The sequence below is a fragment of the Haliotis cracherodii genome, unplaced genomic scaffold (assembly GCF_022045235.1).
Source record: "Haliotis cracherodii isolate W230 unplaced genomic scaffold, xgHalCrac1.p SCAF_4, whole genome shotgun sequence".
Taxonomy (NCBI): Eukaryota; Metazoa; Mollusca; class Gastropoda; order Lepetellida; family Haliotidae; genus Haliotis; species Haliotis cracherodii.
Window position 1 is genome coordinate 35,821,844 of NW_027266297.1, and position 16,778 is coordinate 35,838,621.

Below are 16,778 nucleotides of genomic sequence, written 5' to 3' on the forward strand. Positions count from 1 at the left end.
ACTAACCACGCACATGTCGGGCGATGTGACCTATGTCATAACATTGTGCAACATCTGTCAGATAGATATATGTCACGAACACGAACCTTGATCACTTAGACTATCCCCGAGATGGACGTACGCTGGTGATAAAGGTGGTGAATACACTGGTAAAGGAGATATCTGTATATTTTATTTGTGTTGCATTTTATGGCAGAGGGAGGTATACGAGAAAACGATCACAATGGCAATCTTTCACAAGAGAACTTTCAGGAACAAAGTGACGAGGTACGAACTTTCAGTGTCTTTTCTCTATGTTGAAGAAATAAATATTTCCATTAGGTAGTGTTATGATAAATATTTGATATCAGCTTCCATGTCTCCAATGTGTCTTTCCGCCTTGATATTGCGGTAATATTGCTAAAAGCGGCGTAAAACCATACTCACTCACTCCCCAATGTGTCTTTTGTATTTAAACATATATAGCAGGTCAAGGCTTGTCGACGCATGCGTATAATATATTACCAGACATCTGAAAGGATTTTTTCATCAAATAACATTCTATGTAAATATATTATTATGCATATTATGAGATATGAATGTTTAATGAGTATATCATTACAGCTGAGTAATTAACTACACGCTTATGAATAAATAAGTAAGTGAGTGAGTCGGGTTTTGCGCCGCTTTTAGCAATATCGCAGAGGGGTACACCAGAAATGGGCTTCACACATGGTACTCAAGTCGAGAATCGAACCGGGGTTGTCGGCGTGACGAGCGAACGGTTTAACCACTAGGCTATCCACCGCCCTGCTAATGAATGAACGTGGCCGAGGTGCACATTTCGACAATAACGTGTGAAGTTTATTTATTATTCACAACATTAATTTTTTTTGTACTTTTTAAAGAACATTACATATTATCTTATCTTCCAACTTTTTTATCAACTCTTGGCGTTTTCTTTGTTGAACTTGGTTATAAAATGTCAAAATTCAACAAATCTTGTAACTGCGGATTGATTGATAACTGAAGTTCGAGAGACCCATGACAGTAATGCAGGCGAAAGCAATCCCCGATGAGACCATTTCTGATCAACTGATCACTACCTAAAAACATGTAAGGCGGCCAATATATTTTTTCTTCAACTGGACTTACTGTAATCCTTTTATCGGATATCTGTAAGAGACAGAATATATTTCGATCACCGATTCCAAGGCCGTAGTTAACTTCTTCTTTTTTGACAGGGGGGGTGGGGGGGGGTGGGTGGGGGGGGGGGGTCGGGGGGCAAATACAAATATCTGTACAAGTATCACTTGTCCCCATGTTGTATTTTCATGATTTTCATGATTAGCTGCATATGTAACCTGTAATTGTGCATGACTCAAAGATACCGCAACAATTGCTAGGTCCTTGCCCTGCAGTCCATATACGATGGCGCTGGTATAGAGAGGATAGAGATCCTAAGTACACCCACAGACGGAGATGGGGAATTCTTCGTCCTTCAAGTAAGTTCCATCGTATTTCGTTTTAAACTTTTATTGTTTTATTTCGTTTATTAGCTTTCGTAAACTCAATACTTAGAGTATAGGGGTTATCAATCATATAACTGTGGCGACTTCCAGGACTGCACGTTTTTAAGCCCTGGGCTTCATAACTTATTTGGCCTATTGTAATGAGACAACATTTTATCCAAATTTAAGCCCAGGGCTTAAAAACGAAACGTTTATAGTGTCACACTGACTATCCAGAATATGACCTGCATTGAAGACCCAGTCTGCATTGTAAATGTGGAAACCTCAGCGCCGAGTGAGTGAGTATGGTTTCACGCCGTTTTTAGCAATATTCCAGCAATATCACGGCGGAGACACCAGAAATGGGCCTCACACATTGTACCCATGTCGGGAATCGAACCCGGGTCTTCGGCGTGACGAGCGAAAGCTTTAACCACTAGGCTACCAGACCGCCCCTAGCAGCGCTGAAGTGGTGCAAGCTGACCATATAGATTGTTGAATATCCGGTATGGAAGATCAATTAATTGTTAGATTTTATTTAAGCCCATAGGCTTAAAGGCGTTTTATTTTACCGTTTTTAAGCCCATGGGTAAATAACGAGGGGGCTTTACACCGTGAAGTCGCGGTAAATCAGATGGGTCGGTCAGACTCGAATAGTTACAAGTCGCCGTGATGTAGTTGGAATATTGCTGACTGTGGCGTAAAACACCATACACTCACTCACTCTCACTCACTAGTGCATATTGAATCCCTTAGATGAAGATGTAGCTATATTTGGAAGGGAAATCTCGGTAGTTTCCTTCTGCCTGGTGTGTTGTGGGCAACTGATGACACGTGACTGGTCATCCAGCACTGGCCTCAACCGTACTATAATATTGCCCTAGTTTCCCTTTGAAGACGGAGGTACGGATGGTCTATTGGTCTAAGGTACCTAAGCGATACCAGGATCAGTTCGTCGTGGGTTCAAATCCCATTTTCGACTCCATAATGGCCCTTCCTCTGTTAGCCCCATATATGTCTCCTGGGTTTCCCACCAGGGGTAGAGCAGGGGTCTAACGCATCGCAAATAATTGCGCCCCTTAAACGTGACAGGATCCGCTCGTCGGCGGTTATAATCCCAGATTCGACCAGAATACCATCCTTGGTCTCATCACCATACCTTTGTTCTTTCTTCTCACAATGACCTGACTCGCCCACGAGATGAAGACATGTATCGACTAGACGACTACTGACATTTTATTTCATTTCATCTCTAACTGAGCCTAGTTTTCATATCCCTGGCTATTTGAATTGTTTGTTTGTTGTTTAACGCCAGACTCAGCAATATTCCAGTTATATGACGGATGCCTGTAAATAATCGTCCCCTGCTGTCGGCGTATGATGCCACGCAATCAACCGAGTCATCAATTAAGTGATCATAGTCTGCAAGGGACCATTCTTTTCCGAAATCCCTACAGGAGTACCAGTTTTTCCACAATTATAATTTAGTTTCTATGGCAACAATTTAGAAAAGACGAATGGCTTGGATACAGTGTGTATTTTGCCTTGTGATTTCAGTTTGATCGAGGTGGGCGTTACCTTTGTTAAACCATAATCATATTACCATTTTCTAGCTCTCTGTTCCTGTGCAAACAGAAGGACTGGCGGTGACAGTGAACATTGTAGTCACAGACAATGACTTGAGACAAAGTCCAGCAGGGGAAATAACTCCCCAATATGTTGGAAAGGATGTCCAGCTCGAGAGGACCGGTATGGATAATTTTGTTTGTTGTTTAACGCCGCTCTCAGCAATATTCCAGCTATATGACGGCGGTCTGTAAATAGTCGAGTCCAGACCAGACAATCCAGTGATCCATGCAAGTGGGATACGATGGCATGCATGAACCAAGTCAGCGAACCTGACCACTCGTTACCGTTAGTCTCCTCTTATTTAAACTACCAGTCTATGATACGCAGTGTACCTTTGGCGTACCATCATCCTGTGTTCGTTGGGTCGAATCCCAGAATGTCGTAGACGTTTACAGGGTGAAACCCGCGAGAACGTGTATGGTGCTGCCAAACAAATTATCAACATCTTGGTGAATCCATGATTCGAAACCACAACCATTGGATCCTGGTATTATCAAGGGGCGAAAATCTGCACTGTGAATTTCCTTGTCCCTCTTGATAAAACATCTCGACTTAAATAGGAGATAAACCTATTCTGTTTTACATATGAGGTAGTTCGTCGGCTTTAAATGACATTCAGCCGTGTTTTATCAACGATGAACCACCACCAAATTTATAAACAAAATATGTTTATCATGGTACCCTTTTCCTTGCGCCCGTATTTCAGTGCAGTGATGAGTTCGGAAGTGGTAATCTCTCATTTACCGCTTCAAATGTTGTAAAAATAACCAATCAAAGTAGATCATCTTTCAATGTCATGGTACAATAAATAGCAACACTAACTTCCATCGACCAGCAGCAGTAGCAGCAGCGTTATCATCACCCTCTGTATTTCCCCCCCACCAGGAGATGGTGTCTGGACTGCATCCTTCAACGTGAAGTACTTGCCTCCCCTTAGTCTGCAAGTGGTACTTCCTGCTACCTACCCTTCCCAGAGTTCCCCGGTATTCACTCTGTCATGTGTGTGGCTGACAGCCAATCAGCTTGCAGCTCTGTGTGGCCAGCTGGATGTGTTGTGGCAGGAGACTGAGAATCTCCCTGTCATCTTCACCTGGGTTGACTGGCTGGAGAATAACATCTTCAGGTACGCTTGCCCATCAATACCATTACTTTGAGATGTAACTTACACCTGTTTTCAACTAAACGGCTAAAACGTGCCTGTGATATATAGGCATGGTTATTGCTGTGTATTATTGTGCGTACTAACCACGGGCCTATACAAGTCTGTGGTACTAACCTACACTTTGTCGAGCCGACTAGTCATTTACTATATAAGAGTGTATGTTTTTGTCATGGGAGATAATCCATCATTCTACATTTGCAACAAGCGTCACCACTCGCCCCTTTCCGTAACCTATAGACGAATGTTATGTGCGAAACCAATCAAAATGCGCGTATGACTTCAAGTGCTTTGGCCAAAGAATCCCTCAGGAATATTTTATTTTTATTTTACGTATGTCTTGCCTCTAAAAATATACCAAAGATACAGTTATATGTGTTCAATCATACTGTATAATACCGCATGTCTCGATGCACTTTAAATTATATAATATATGGGGAAATATACGTGAATCATTTCGCAACGGGTTAACAATTCTTTTAGCTATGTCCCTTTGCGCTTAGACGGAACCCGGTCGCAAAAAGGCCACGAGAGGGGCACGAGTCGCTATTCGGCTTGTCCCGGAATAACACGAGTTGGTCACAAATGACATTTGCACCACTCGAGTCAACTCGGCTCATTCCGCAACCTACATAATACCCCAGCAGCTGTGGAGTAGGGTGAATGAGTATGGTTTTACGCCGCTTTTATCAATATTCCAGGAATATCACGGCGGGGGCACCAGAAATAGGCTTCACACATTGTACCCGTGTGGGGAAACGAACCCGGGTCTTCAGCATGACGAACGAACGCTTTAACAACTAGGCTACCCTACCGTCCCTATAGAGTAGGAATATTGCATGATATCAAACATAACACATAACAGCAGGTCCCTCCGCCGCGCATAGTTCCTATAACCTGACGGCCAGTTTCGAAGACAGGCGATAACATGCTTACAGACATTCACTTTGTGTGTCGTTTTGAAGTCAAAAGCAAACGGAACCAGTTGTACTTGGTTCACAACTGCCACCATGTGATTGTCACATGCATGAAATTAGTTCCAATATGGATTCCTGCCAGTGCTGGTCGAGGTCCTAATCTCCCTCCTTGGCATACGACTTCTAGGGGGGAGGGGGGTGAATTTGATACAAACACAGATTCTTCATATGTAACGTTTTATGTATATGAAAATCACAAGATTGTTTGAATTTATTGCTGCAGTTTTCTGGAGCTTGGCAATACATTAGAGCTACCTTTAGGCAAGGTCGACAGTGATGAAAGTCGTATTGAGGTGAACACAGATCTACATCAGGTCGTAAACACAATGATGCAGTAAGTAAGATTACAGTACTACAATGTTTTCAAGGTAATTATCCCGAATGACTTAACCCTTTCACTTATACATGTGTCTTCATTCATATAAAGTTATACTGTGCTACAGGCCCACACGAAGATATTTGATCACATATGAGGTTCATAAGTGCGACCGCCTCCGTGGTCTAGTGGTAGAGCGTCCGCCCGGAGAGCGGAAGGTCCGGGGCTCGATCCCCGACCGCGTCATACCAAAAGACGTTAAAAGGTGGTACTTGTTGTTACCCTGTCAGGCGCTCGGCATTAAGGGGCTAAAACAAGGACTGGTCGGCTCGGAGTCAGTATACTGTGTCTGAGTGGGGTATTCATGTTAAACTGCAGCATGGTACCTCAGTGGGCTAGCACTATAAATCGGCATCAGTCCGGTCTAGTACAAGCAGCCACACACACACACACGTGCATGCACGTCACTATATAAGTGCAATAATCTTGGACGCGACGTTAAACCCCATTTCACCACACCTCACCTCATTAAAGTGCAGATCATCCTTCCAAATGTAGAGAGTTAAAGAGACTGTTTGCTTAAATAAGTTGTGTAGGCCTGCTTATGACGTCAAGATATCCATACAGAACGGCCTACTCACTCGTATGGGCTTTTACAAGACACTACCTGGCCAGTCAGATGGGTATGTTCTTGAAAGAGTTATGATACAATCCTTGACAGGCTGGGTAGAAGGCTTGAAGACAAGATGTCGAGGAGGTAGGAATCTGTCTCGACCCATATATGACCTAAAGACCGATATGAAATAATCCATGGTCAGTATTATATGTGACAGGACCATGTACAATATTGACCATGGATTCAGCCATACAGGACTTCAGGTCATGTGTGGGATTGGTTAGATTCCCACTTCCTGACTCTCGTGTAAAGGTAAAATACATCCACCTTCATGGACAATGAATGCCTGATATTATTTGTAAAGAAAGAAAAGTAATGACTCATTTTGTTAAAAGCTACCGAATATTTAAGTATCTTTTGCATTATCAGGTACAACCGAACTCTGGACAACGCCGAGTTTCGCCGAAGTAATCACGAATGCCATGTGTGTTTTGAGGAGTTTCCTGGTAGCGAGTTCTACAGACTGGGCGACTGTCTGCACCATACATGCCGAGGGTGCATGGAGGCCTATTGTCAACATCACGTGTCTTTAGGCACTGTAGAGGAGCTCAGGTCAGTTGGAGTGAGTGAGGGAGGGAGCGAGCGCGCGAACGAGCACCACACCCGGCAATATTAATATCATGGCCTCATTAAAATAATCATTGAGCCATGCCGTCGAGATACAGTTACACCCACTCAACTCTTTGACACATCGACCCGGCGCCATCACCCTCTCCCGCAAGACATGCCCACATACTTCCATAGCCAATTGTCAATATACAGGAGTATTTTTTAAAAAAACCGAAGGCATGTTTTGCCATTTTCATGCGGACCCGCGCTTGACAGCAATGTTTAAGGAAAAATGATGCACAGCGTCAACCAATCACACATTGTGACCATCCAATCCTCAGACTCGCGACAGGCCTTGGATGCTGGGGAACTATCTTCTCGGAACGCCCACTTGAACTTCCTTCTTCAATTACTTACATAGCAAATTGTCAATATACAGGAGTATTTCAATAAAACGAAGGCATTTTTTGCCATTTTCATGCGGACCCGCGCTTGACAGCAATGTTTAAGAAGAAATGATGCACGGCGTCAACCAATCACACGTTGTGACCATCCAATCCTCAGACTCGCGACAGGCCTAGGATGCTGGGGAACTATCTTCTCGGAACGCCCACTTGAACTACCTTATTCAATTTCTTGCAGATGTCCTGCCACCAACTGTGACGTCAGTGTTCCCCCCGACGTTGTTCATAGCGTTCTACCCGCGGAGGAGGTCGACAGGTGGGAGCGATTGCTTCTACAGGTAAGCACGGTTTATAGTACTCGACCTTTCATGAGGATATTTCCATCGTTCGATCATAGGGGAAACTGTTTATACAAAACTTGAATGGCATTGGCCCAGAAGGGCGGAGTATATATTATGATCGACTTTCAGGACAAAAGACTATGGTGTCCATCGTCCGAAGGTAGCAAAGTTGGGGCTTTGAACCCGGTCCTTTATTGACGATCTAACGAATTCAACACCCATCTACCTATTTGTCTTAAAAATTCTGACAGGTTTAGAAAACAAGCGATTTGAAATAATGACGTAGATAACCAGGTATACTTTCCTCTCTTATCTTATAAACAGGTGGTCGGCATCCTTGAAAACATGTTCACCTTGTTTTAGTTTTCCAGGAAGTGCGGTGAAACTGACGTTTGGGTATGTTTGTAAATTCACACGAGTAATTGATGAAATGTTCATGTACGCACCTAAAATTTGCTTGTTTATATTCTTAGAAAACTTTGGAAAGGATGAGTGATGTGGAATGGTGCCCTCGCTGCAACAACCCCGTGATTCGGGAAGAGGAGGACCACTTGAATCTAGGTCACTGCACCACCTGTTTCTTCTCCTTCTGTACTCTGTGCAGGGACCCCTGGCATCAGGTGAGTGGGTGTGGCTATGTGTGGGTGTGGCATCCGGTGAGTGGGTGTGGCATCCGGTGAGTGGGTGTGGCATCAGGTGAGTGGGTGTGGCATCAGGTGAGTGGGTGTGGGTGTGGCATCAGGTGAGTGGGTGTGGCTGTGTGTGGGTGTGGCATCAGGTGAGAGGGTGTGGGTGTGGTTGTGGTTGTGTGTGGGTGTGACTGTGTGCGCGTGGCTGTGTGTGGGTGTGGCAACAGGTGAGTGGGTGTGACTGTGTGTGGGTGTGGCGTCAGGTGAGAGGGTGTTGCTGTGTGTGGGTGTGCAAAAGGTGAGTGGGCACCATCCTTTACACTCGCCAAATGGGGGATTAAGAGCTCAACGTTTTGCATGTTATCAATTTAAAACAGACAGGTTTATATACCAAACAGACACGATATCATTTCATCATTTTATTTCAGTACGTGTAAGCCGCAGGCCTTAGTGTACATACACATGGCAATGTACAAACGAGCGTGCCCTACATACTTGTAAGAAAGAACATATAGACATTACATATAGTACATGTTGATAATTATATTTCAGATTCCTATATAAACTAAGGATATAAGATCTGATCACATTTGCATCGTGAAAAAATGCTGTGTTACTAATTATATTTGGACTTGGATTTGGAGATGAGAGCAGTCCGACGTCTGTACGATAAACATGCTTTGTTTCATTTTACATCTATCTTTCATTGGAACTGATATGCAATTGAAACTATCTGGCTTTTAGTCTTGAAGCTGAGTGATAGTTATAGCCTTAGTTTATGTTTTTTTTCCAATTTGAATAAAAACGAAACTTCTCTTATTGAAATCTAGTTTTTTTAATTCATACTACGAACAAAAATATATTTGTTTAAAGTAGATCCTTGCAACAATGTAATTGTTTGTGTTAGACAAACATTTCAAGCTACTACTGCAATAGTATACACCCCGATGTTATACGGTTGCAATATTATGCATCCTGACGTTATATGGTTGCAATATTATGCATCCTGACGTTATATGGTTGTTGTATTATACACCCTGACATTATATGGTGGCAATATTATACATCCTGACATTTTATGGTGGCATTATTATACATCCTGGCGTTATATGGTGGCAATATCATAGATCCTGACGTTATATGGTTGCAATATCATACATCCGGACGTTATAAGGTGGCAATATTCTACATCCTTACATTGTTGTAGTATTATATATCCAGATGTTATATGGTAGTAGTGTTAGAGAGTTATGTCATAATCATCGACGTTCCCGGTTATGATATTGCAGATTGCGATGCAGTATGTATTGCTGCATCTTCCCAAGGCAAGGGAGTTAACTGACTATAAAAGTCCAGTTTCCACCCATGCCGAACAAGGCTAGTATTATGGAGTATTATTGGCTGGACTAACGAGTCTATGCATAGTCCAGTCAAAATCGCGCACCAAAATCGAAATCCGGTTCGTGAACTGTCGTGCAGATATCGGTCGATTGCAGGATTTGCAAAGCATGTGCACCGCCAACTCGTTGTCAGCAGATATTTTTCAAATCTTTTCATGTTTTTAATCAAAGTGCTCACGTGATTTGATGCATTTCGCGATGTAAGACCCGTTTTATCACAATATAGATCTTGATTATCGATCAGATCGTCCTGACCGGGCGCCACCACTTTGTGTGAAGCAAACACAAGAGATACGAGAGGTGGAATCTGATTGGTCCATAGAAGAGGCTTAGAAGGGACATAGCTGGTAATAGCCACTGGTTGCGCTACGATCAAGCCCAGTAATTCCAGCCTAGTTCGGCAAGGGTGGAAACTGGACTTTTATAGTCAGTTAACTCTCTTGCCTCGGGAAGATGGTATTGCTTTTTTCACATCTATATAAAATACTAAAATCTTGTTGAACTTGCAACACCACCTGCATTTTGAAGAACACCGGGTGGCGATGGCATTGGTAGCCAGGTCATGGAAGAGACAGTATATTTATTTGTGGGACATTTTGTCGACTTCTGCCTCAAAATATTCAATTGTTTTCCCAATTTGTTTCGATCTCTAGTTAACTGGACATAACTGTCATTACTCGTTGTCAACTGAGTAAATAATATCATGTGGTAATAAAACAATACAATACTGGTTCAATGTTTCAGGGTGAGGTCTGCACGACGGTGGAGCAGAAACTAGAGACTGTGAACCGGAAGGAGCAATTGTCGTCTGCTAGCGAGAGGCGCCATTTTGAGGAGAAGCGACGGAAGCTGGAGGAGGAGATTAGAACCAAGACGAGCCTTCACAAAAAGACCAGGCTATGTCCACGATGCAGCGCCAAGATCGAAAAGGCAGGAGGGTGAGGTGCCATTCTATTTTCATAGAATAGATTCGTGGAATCCTTCTTCATAGTTCACTCATGAAATTATGTGTATGTATTTCGGTGTTAGTTATTCAGGAAGAAATAGGTATATAGGTTTTTAAGATGTCTTATGATTTGCCTCAAGTCGGAGATCAGAGAAGTGTGTTGTAAATCTTAAAGCTCACATTGGCAGGCATTTACAAGGATCAATCCACAGCCCCTCAGTTTTGTAAAATGGATTGGAGTGTGCTGCAATCTTACCGGTTGAAAAACGATGTTAAATTGGATTGAATCACGAAAATATTTTGAACTTTCACTGTGCAAGAATACTTTTCTCAAATTTAAAAAAAATCCGTGCCATTTGGACTGGCGAAATGACTACCACGTTGATTAAAAATTAACTTTAAAAATGTAAACGTATTGATGTTAATCAACACATATGCAAAGGGGCCCCGGGGGTAGCCTATAGTGGTTAAGGTGTTCGCCCAGGTTCGATTCCCCACATGGGTAGACAAACAAGGTGTGAAGTCCATTTTTTGGTGTCCCCTGCCGTGGTACTCCGACATTGCTAAAAGCGGCGTACAACCATACTCATTCACATATGCAAAGAATCACTGTAACAGGTGTATAGTCTTCGTATGGGGATAATGACAGTAATCACAGGTATTCTTCAGTAAATGACCAGGATAGATGATGTGCTTGATGTCCAAACCTGGACCTCCTTGTTTCAGATGCAACAGAATGAAGTGTAGATGCGGCACCAGCTTCTGCTGGCTATGCGGCCTTGTGATCAACAGCTATCGTCACTACATGGCGGGCAACTCGCGCTGTAGTCTCATGGACATGACGGAGTTAACTCCCCTCGTGGGAACCATCACTCCTCAGGTATGCTACATGGGTGTGGGAGCAACCAGTTGATTTTCAGGGCAGCTTCTCGAGGCAAGGTCTTCAACTGACTTCAGAAGTCCAGTTTCCACTCTTGCCGAACTCAGCTGGAATAACTAGGCTCGATCGTTGCGCCACCGGTGGCTTTATGAGTTATGTCCCTTGAAAGTCGAGTTATGTGCTTCAAACACAATGGCGGCGCCCAGTCAAGACGACCAAATCGATAATTAAGATCGAGATTGTAATAAAACGGCATGAAATCACGTGAAGACCTTGATTAAAAACATAAAAAGAGATGCACAATATCTGTCGACGCCCAGTTGACGGTACACATGCTAAGCAAACCCTGCAGTCGACCGAAATCTTCTGCACGTTAAAATCCATGTTTACGAACCGGGTGTCGATTTCGTTACGCGGTTTTGATTGGACAATGCATCGACTCGTTAGTCCAGCCAACATGTAACTCCGGAATTCCAGCCTAGTTCGGGAGGTGGGACAAATGACCTTAAACTCGACATTAATTTTTGTCTCCATAACGAGATTCAAGTTATATAAGTTCCTCTGTTTTCAGAAAATGATAAAAATGACTTTTGCTGCAGATTAAGATGCAGTGTTAAAATGTATCAACCTGTTCCATATTGTAAGTCTTCGGTATTTATGCAGAAAATAAATAAATATGTGAAGTGGTTATCTTTGTTGACATTGTAAACTGTTGACTACAGGCCCAGGTGAGCCATAGTGCCGTGGATCTATGTTTTGCAATGTAATTTGTACTGTATTTCCCCTAATAAGCTCGCTGGGGCATATTATTCGAACAAGCACCCAAATCCGGCGGGTAATGGAGGCCCGTCGGCAATTAGAGACCGGGCACTTAATACTTTAACTACGGTGTTGCATAAGCTACAGTCACTAATAAATTGTCATTTTGTGTTTTGGTACAGAAATACAGTAATTTATATCTTATTTTTAGTGTTGTATGCATCGTACCCGTCGCTGATTGGAGGTCGGCGGCTTTTAGAGGTTAAATGGTATATAGAAAAATATGGTTACCAAATCAGTTGGCCTTTCTGTTGTTCCAGAACGTGGACTATGTACAGACTCTGATTGGTGCAAAGATTAGGGAAACAGTCTCATGTCCAAACTGTCGCTACAAGAACGTCAAAGTTGATCGCAACAACCACGTACGATGTCGTTGTTGTAGTACAAACTTCTGTTACGTGTGCGGAATGAAGATTGTCGGGGTCGTCACTACTCATTTCACTCAAACCAGTTGCCCCCAACACTCCTGAGTGGGTGAGTGAGTGAGTGAGTTGGGTTTATCGTCGGCGTGTCAGCTTGGTGTGGAAGGACACTCCTAGAGATTATAATGCACACTTTATTTACAAATGTAATATCTTTGACAATAAAGATTTTATTTTTTAAGCAGCGTTGTATACATTACCCTACGCAGTTTCTCAAGTCATTAGCGTATCTAACTCGGTAATTATGAACAACCTACGTTTGTTCGTTGTTTAATCCCACAGTAAGCAATGTTCCAGCTAAATCACAACCGCGTGTGGATAATTGAGTCTGGGTCAGGCAAACTAGCAGTTACCCAAAGCTTTATTTAGGCGACATTCAAATAACCAATGATCCATGTCGCCTCTTACCACAAGAAACAGAGTGAAAAGGACTTACTTACTTACTGTCCGTGCGGGGCTAATATGCTGTGTATTTCAAGTGGTGGCACCATGTCAAATACTGAAATGATACAAACTTGACTCAATTTGGCGCTATGTCGAACACTGAAACGACACAAACTTGTCTCACAAGTTGGTACCATGTCAAACACTGAAACGACACAAACTTGTCTCACAATTTGGAACTATGTCAAATACTAAAATAATACAAACTTGTCTCAATTTGGCACTATGTCGAACACTGAAATGACATAAACTTGTCTCACAAGTTGGTTCCATTTCACACACTGAAACGACACAAACTTGTCTCACAAAAAAACAAGTTTGTTTGTTATTTTCATTTTTGTGTGTTTGTTCTTTAACGCCGCACTCAGCAATGTTTCAGCTACATAACGGCGGTCTGTAAATAATCGAGTCTGATCCAACAATCTAGTGACTGACATTATGAGAATCGTCCTACACAACTGGGATACGATGACATGCATCAACCAAGTCACAGAGCCTGACCACCGGATCCCGTTACAAGCGCCTCTTCACTTCTTATTAAATAAAATTATCACATGAAACTAGTGTATATATCTGCATAATTAGCATGGAATTGGAATATTAATTCATATAATTAGCGGGGTGTGGATGATTATGACATTATTAATTAAAAACAGTGTTCTAACGGAAATGGTCGGGTATACATAAAAGTAGATGAGTACACACGTAACTCGGGCCAACAGGTGTATTAGATTGTATAGTGACAATACTGAGGTTTGGAATAGGTAATGCCTAGTCACGTACGTTTCGAAACCCCGGAATCATCAACGGAAGTCCTGAATAGGGAAATGTCATCAAGGTTTACTAAATAAGTGGTGGTGTCCGTGAAGATCGGGTAGAATAGGTCTTCAGCAACCCATGCTTGCCGTAAAAGGCGACCATACTTGTCGTAAGAGACGACTAACGGGATCGGGTGGTCAGGCTCGCTGACTTGGTTGATGCATGCCATCGATCCCAATTGCGTGGATCGATGCACATTATGTCAATCACTGGATTGTCTGGTCCAGACTCGATTATTGTACAGACTGCCGTCATATAGCTGGAATATTGCTGAGTGCGGCGTTAAACAACAAACAAACAAACAAATAAGTGGGGAAAGTTCTTTCGGTGGGGGAACTAGAAACTAATCGGAGGAATTAGGACTTATTGAAGCGTTGCAGCCGAAGTCTCTTAACTAACAGAGTGGCTTGGACCAGCAACACAAGAAGTGAATAGAAGCTGTAAGCGAAGAACATCCTTTTGTGATTGATGGGGGAACTACGGTAAAGATCCAAGAGCCCTCGGATACGGAGACTGTAGCCGCAAAGATCGTCAAAGAACGAGGGTATACCGTAATTTAGGTACAAAATACGACCCTTCATCCAGATGTCGGCTCCGTCTAAGCCAGGGCACAAACGACTGTCAAGATACCGTAAAATAGCATCAAAATAATTTTGAACTCTCTCATCCGGGGTGCTCACGGGAAAACAAGTTAGCATCATGTTTCGGATGAGGAAGTTCACCTGATGTGACCCTCGTCGGAAGGGTCATCGGATCTTGTCGCAGAGAAGTTTATGGGAGTATATGGTCTGATTTTAATGAGATTGTCTAACAACTTGGTACCACATCAAAAACTGAAACGACGCAAACTTGTCTGACAATTGATGACAAAATCTCACCTTGCATTAAACCTTGATTATTTGTAAAATGTTACGTCTACATACATTACTTTAATTACAGTTAATACACTTCCTCTTATTCCCACCTTTAACAATGTACTCAACAACTTATAGCGATTTATCAAATCAACTGTTTTTTGTAAACCGATGAAGGCACAATTTTCTTTGAAGATTTCATCAATAACTGAATGTACTGTAAAATGGCATCTACTGTACTAACATTTGGCTGAAATCCAAATTGAGCATCCGTGATAATATCATTGTTTGAATAGTGAATACCAAGATAAAAGTCGTTGTTGAATAATATAACTAAAGTGATATTTTTACCAACACAACCAACAATGCTGATTCAACGATTGTTATTTGGGTCTGTGTCAATGCCTTTGTAAAATACTGGCACTACAACAGCTGACGACCATTCCTTAGGAAAAAAGCCTGTATTTAGTGAACAATTAAATATGTCAACACGAGTTCTATAAAAATTTAAATCTACCATGAACTTTTGTTATATATTTTTCGAAGCACATGTACTAACCATTGTCTTGAACGTAAAAACTCTTGGTATAGATATAAAGCTAACCTGGTTCAACGGCAGAGATTTTAGTTTTGTGACTTTTCATTTATACCAGTTGTGTTTATTCAGTGGCTCATGCATGTATATTTTAAAAACTTCATGAACAAAAATGTATGTTTTCTGGAGACGAGAGAAGTGATATTTTCATTGCAGTGAACATAACACTTGATATTTAACTGCAGTGAACATAACACATTGACGGAACTATTGTCATACAAGAGTTACTTCCCGTCAAATTGTCTCCCTTCATCTAGCGTCTAGCCCGAACAGAAACTGTTGACGTCCTTTTTACGTTAGTTCGATATTGACAAGGCAAAATAATGAAAGATGGTCATTTATCGGGTTGATATCGCTTTATGTCGTTTGTTATTCTCTTGAAAATGTTACAAACCGTAAATTTATCATTCAACTCATCAATCGAGACTGTTCTTTTCATAAAGCGGCATTTTTCTAAAGGGGAGTTCAAAGGGTTTAAGAAATGGGTAATAAAGAAATTATTACACCCGCATGTGTGTCACACTGATTTTACGAAACTCGTGTAAGAAATCATGTATTACGTACACTCTCTCTCGCTCGGGATATACAGGAAATCTGCCACTCGTTTCGTAAAACCGTCATTCTCAGTTGAATGGTCAAAAGCAGTTGTTCAGATATGACACCGATTTATTTCTAAATTGTGGTGTATTTTAAGATAAATTTCTGCGCATTATTTAGTTAAGTATACCAGAAACTTAATTCGAAACAAAATAACACATAATACATGTGCAAATAATTCGCAGATGAAATTTCCTAGCTTGGGGTGCCATTTTTCAGTTGTCGGTGAATAACATTTCCATCAGGATATTAAACTAAGATTTGTGTGACAATGTCAGAAATACTAACTATCATTCTGAAAACTTCAATATAGTCCTCTTATTTCAATGCTCAAAATCGTGCATGTGAGCAAGAATTGAACTGTCAAAAATACTAAAATATTTTGTCGGCAGATGTTGTGAAATTTACGTTATGCTAACTTTCATGATGCTTAGCTCAATTGTTTATATTATATTGTGCAACCAAACATGTTTATTCAAAGCTGGACGAAACATACAAAAAGTATATACCTTGAAAAATACAACAAAAGGTATAGTTGGTAAGACATTGTTCGTTAATGAGGAATTTTCAAAGCGATTTTTTTAAGGATGTAATTATACGTGACAGCTAGTAAAAGGTAACGTGAATTTGAATTAGTTTCAGCCGATGGTCATGAACAGGGCTTCTATATGTGACGTAACTGAACAGCGCCAAAACGCAGCTTTTATATCTGGATATTGAACATATTCATATGTAATTTAAGTTTAGTAATTTACGTTTGAGAGGCATTTGAAAAAAACCAAACCGCTTTGTAGTAAATGTAAACCCCAAACACTATTTAAACACACATGTT

At 41.6% G+C, this 16,778-nt stretch overlaps 1 protein-coding gene across 1 annotated transcript; it reads left to right on the forward strand.

Annotated features, from left to right (window-relative positions):
* The first annotated feature begins 77 nt into the window (after positions 1-77).
* LOC139479965 (E3 ubiquitin-protein ligase RNF14-like) lies at positions 78-12,791 on the forward strand. Its single transcript, XM_071262915.1, has 11 exons — positions 78-267; positions 1,386-1,484; positions 3,104-3,239; positions 4,005-4,242; positions 5,479-5,589; positions 6,617-6,799; positions 7,439-7,538; positions 8,015-8,161; positions 10,315-10,508; positions 11,243-11,396; positions 12,476-12,791. The coding sequence occupies exons 1-11, from the start codon at positions 190-192 to the stop codon at positions 12,683-12,685; spliced, it is 1,650 nt and encodes a 549-aa protein (XP_071119016.1). The 5' UTR covers positions 78-189; the 3' UTR covers positions 12,686-12,791.
* Positions 12,792-16,778: the final 3,987 nt, after the last annotated feature.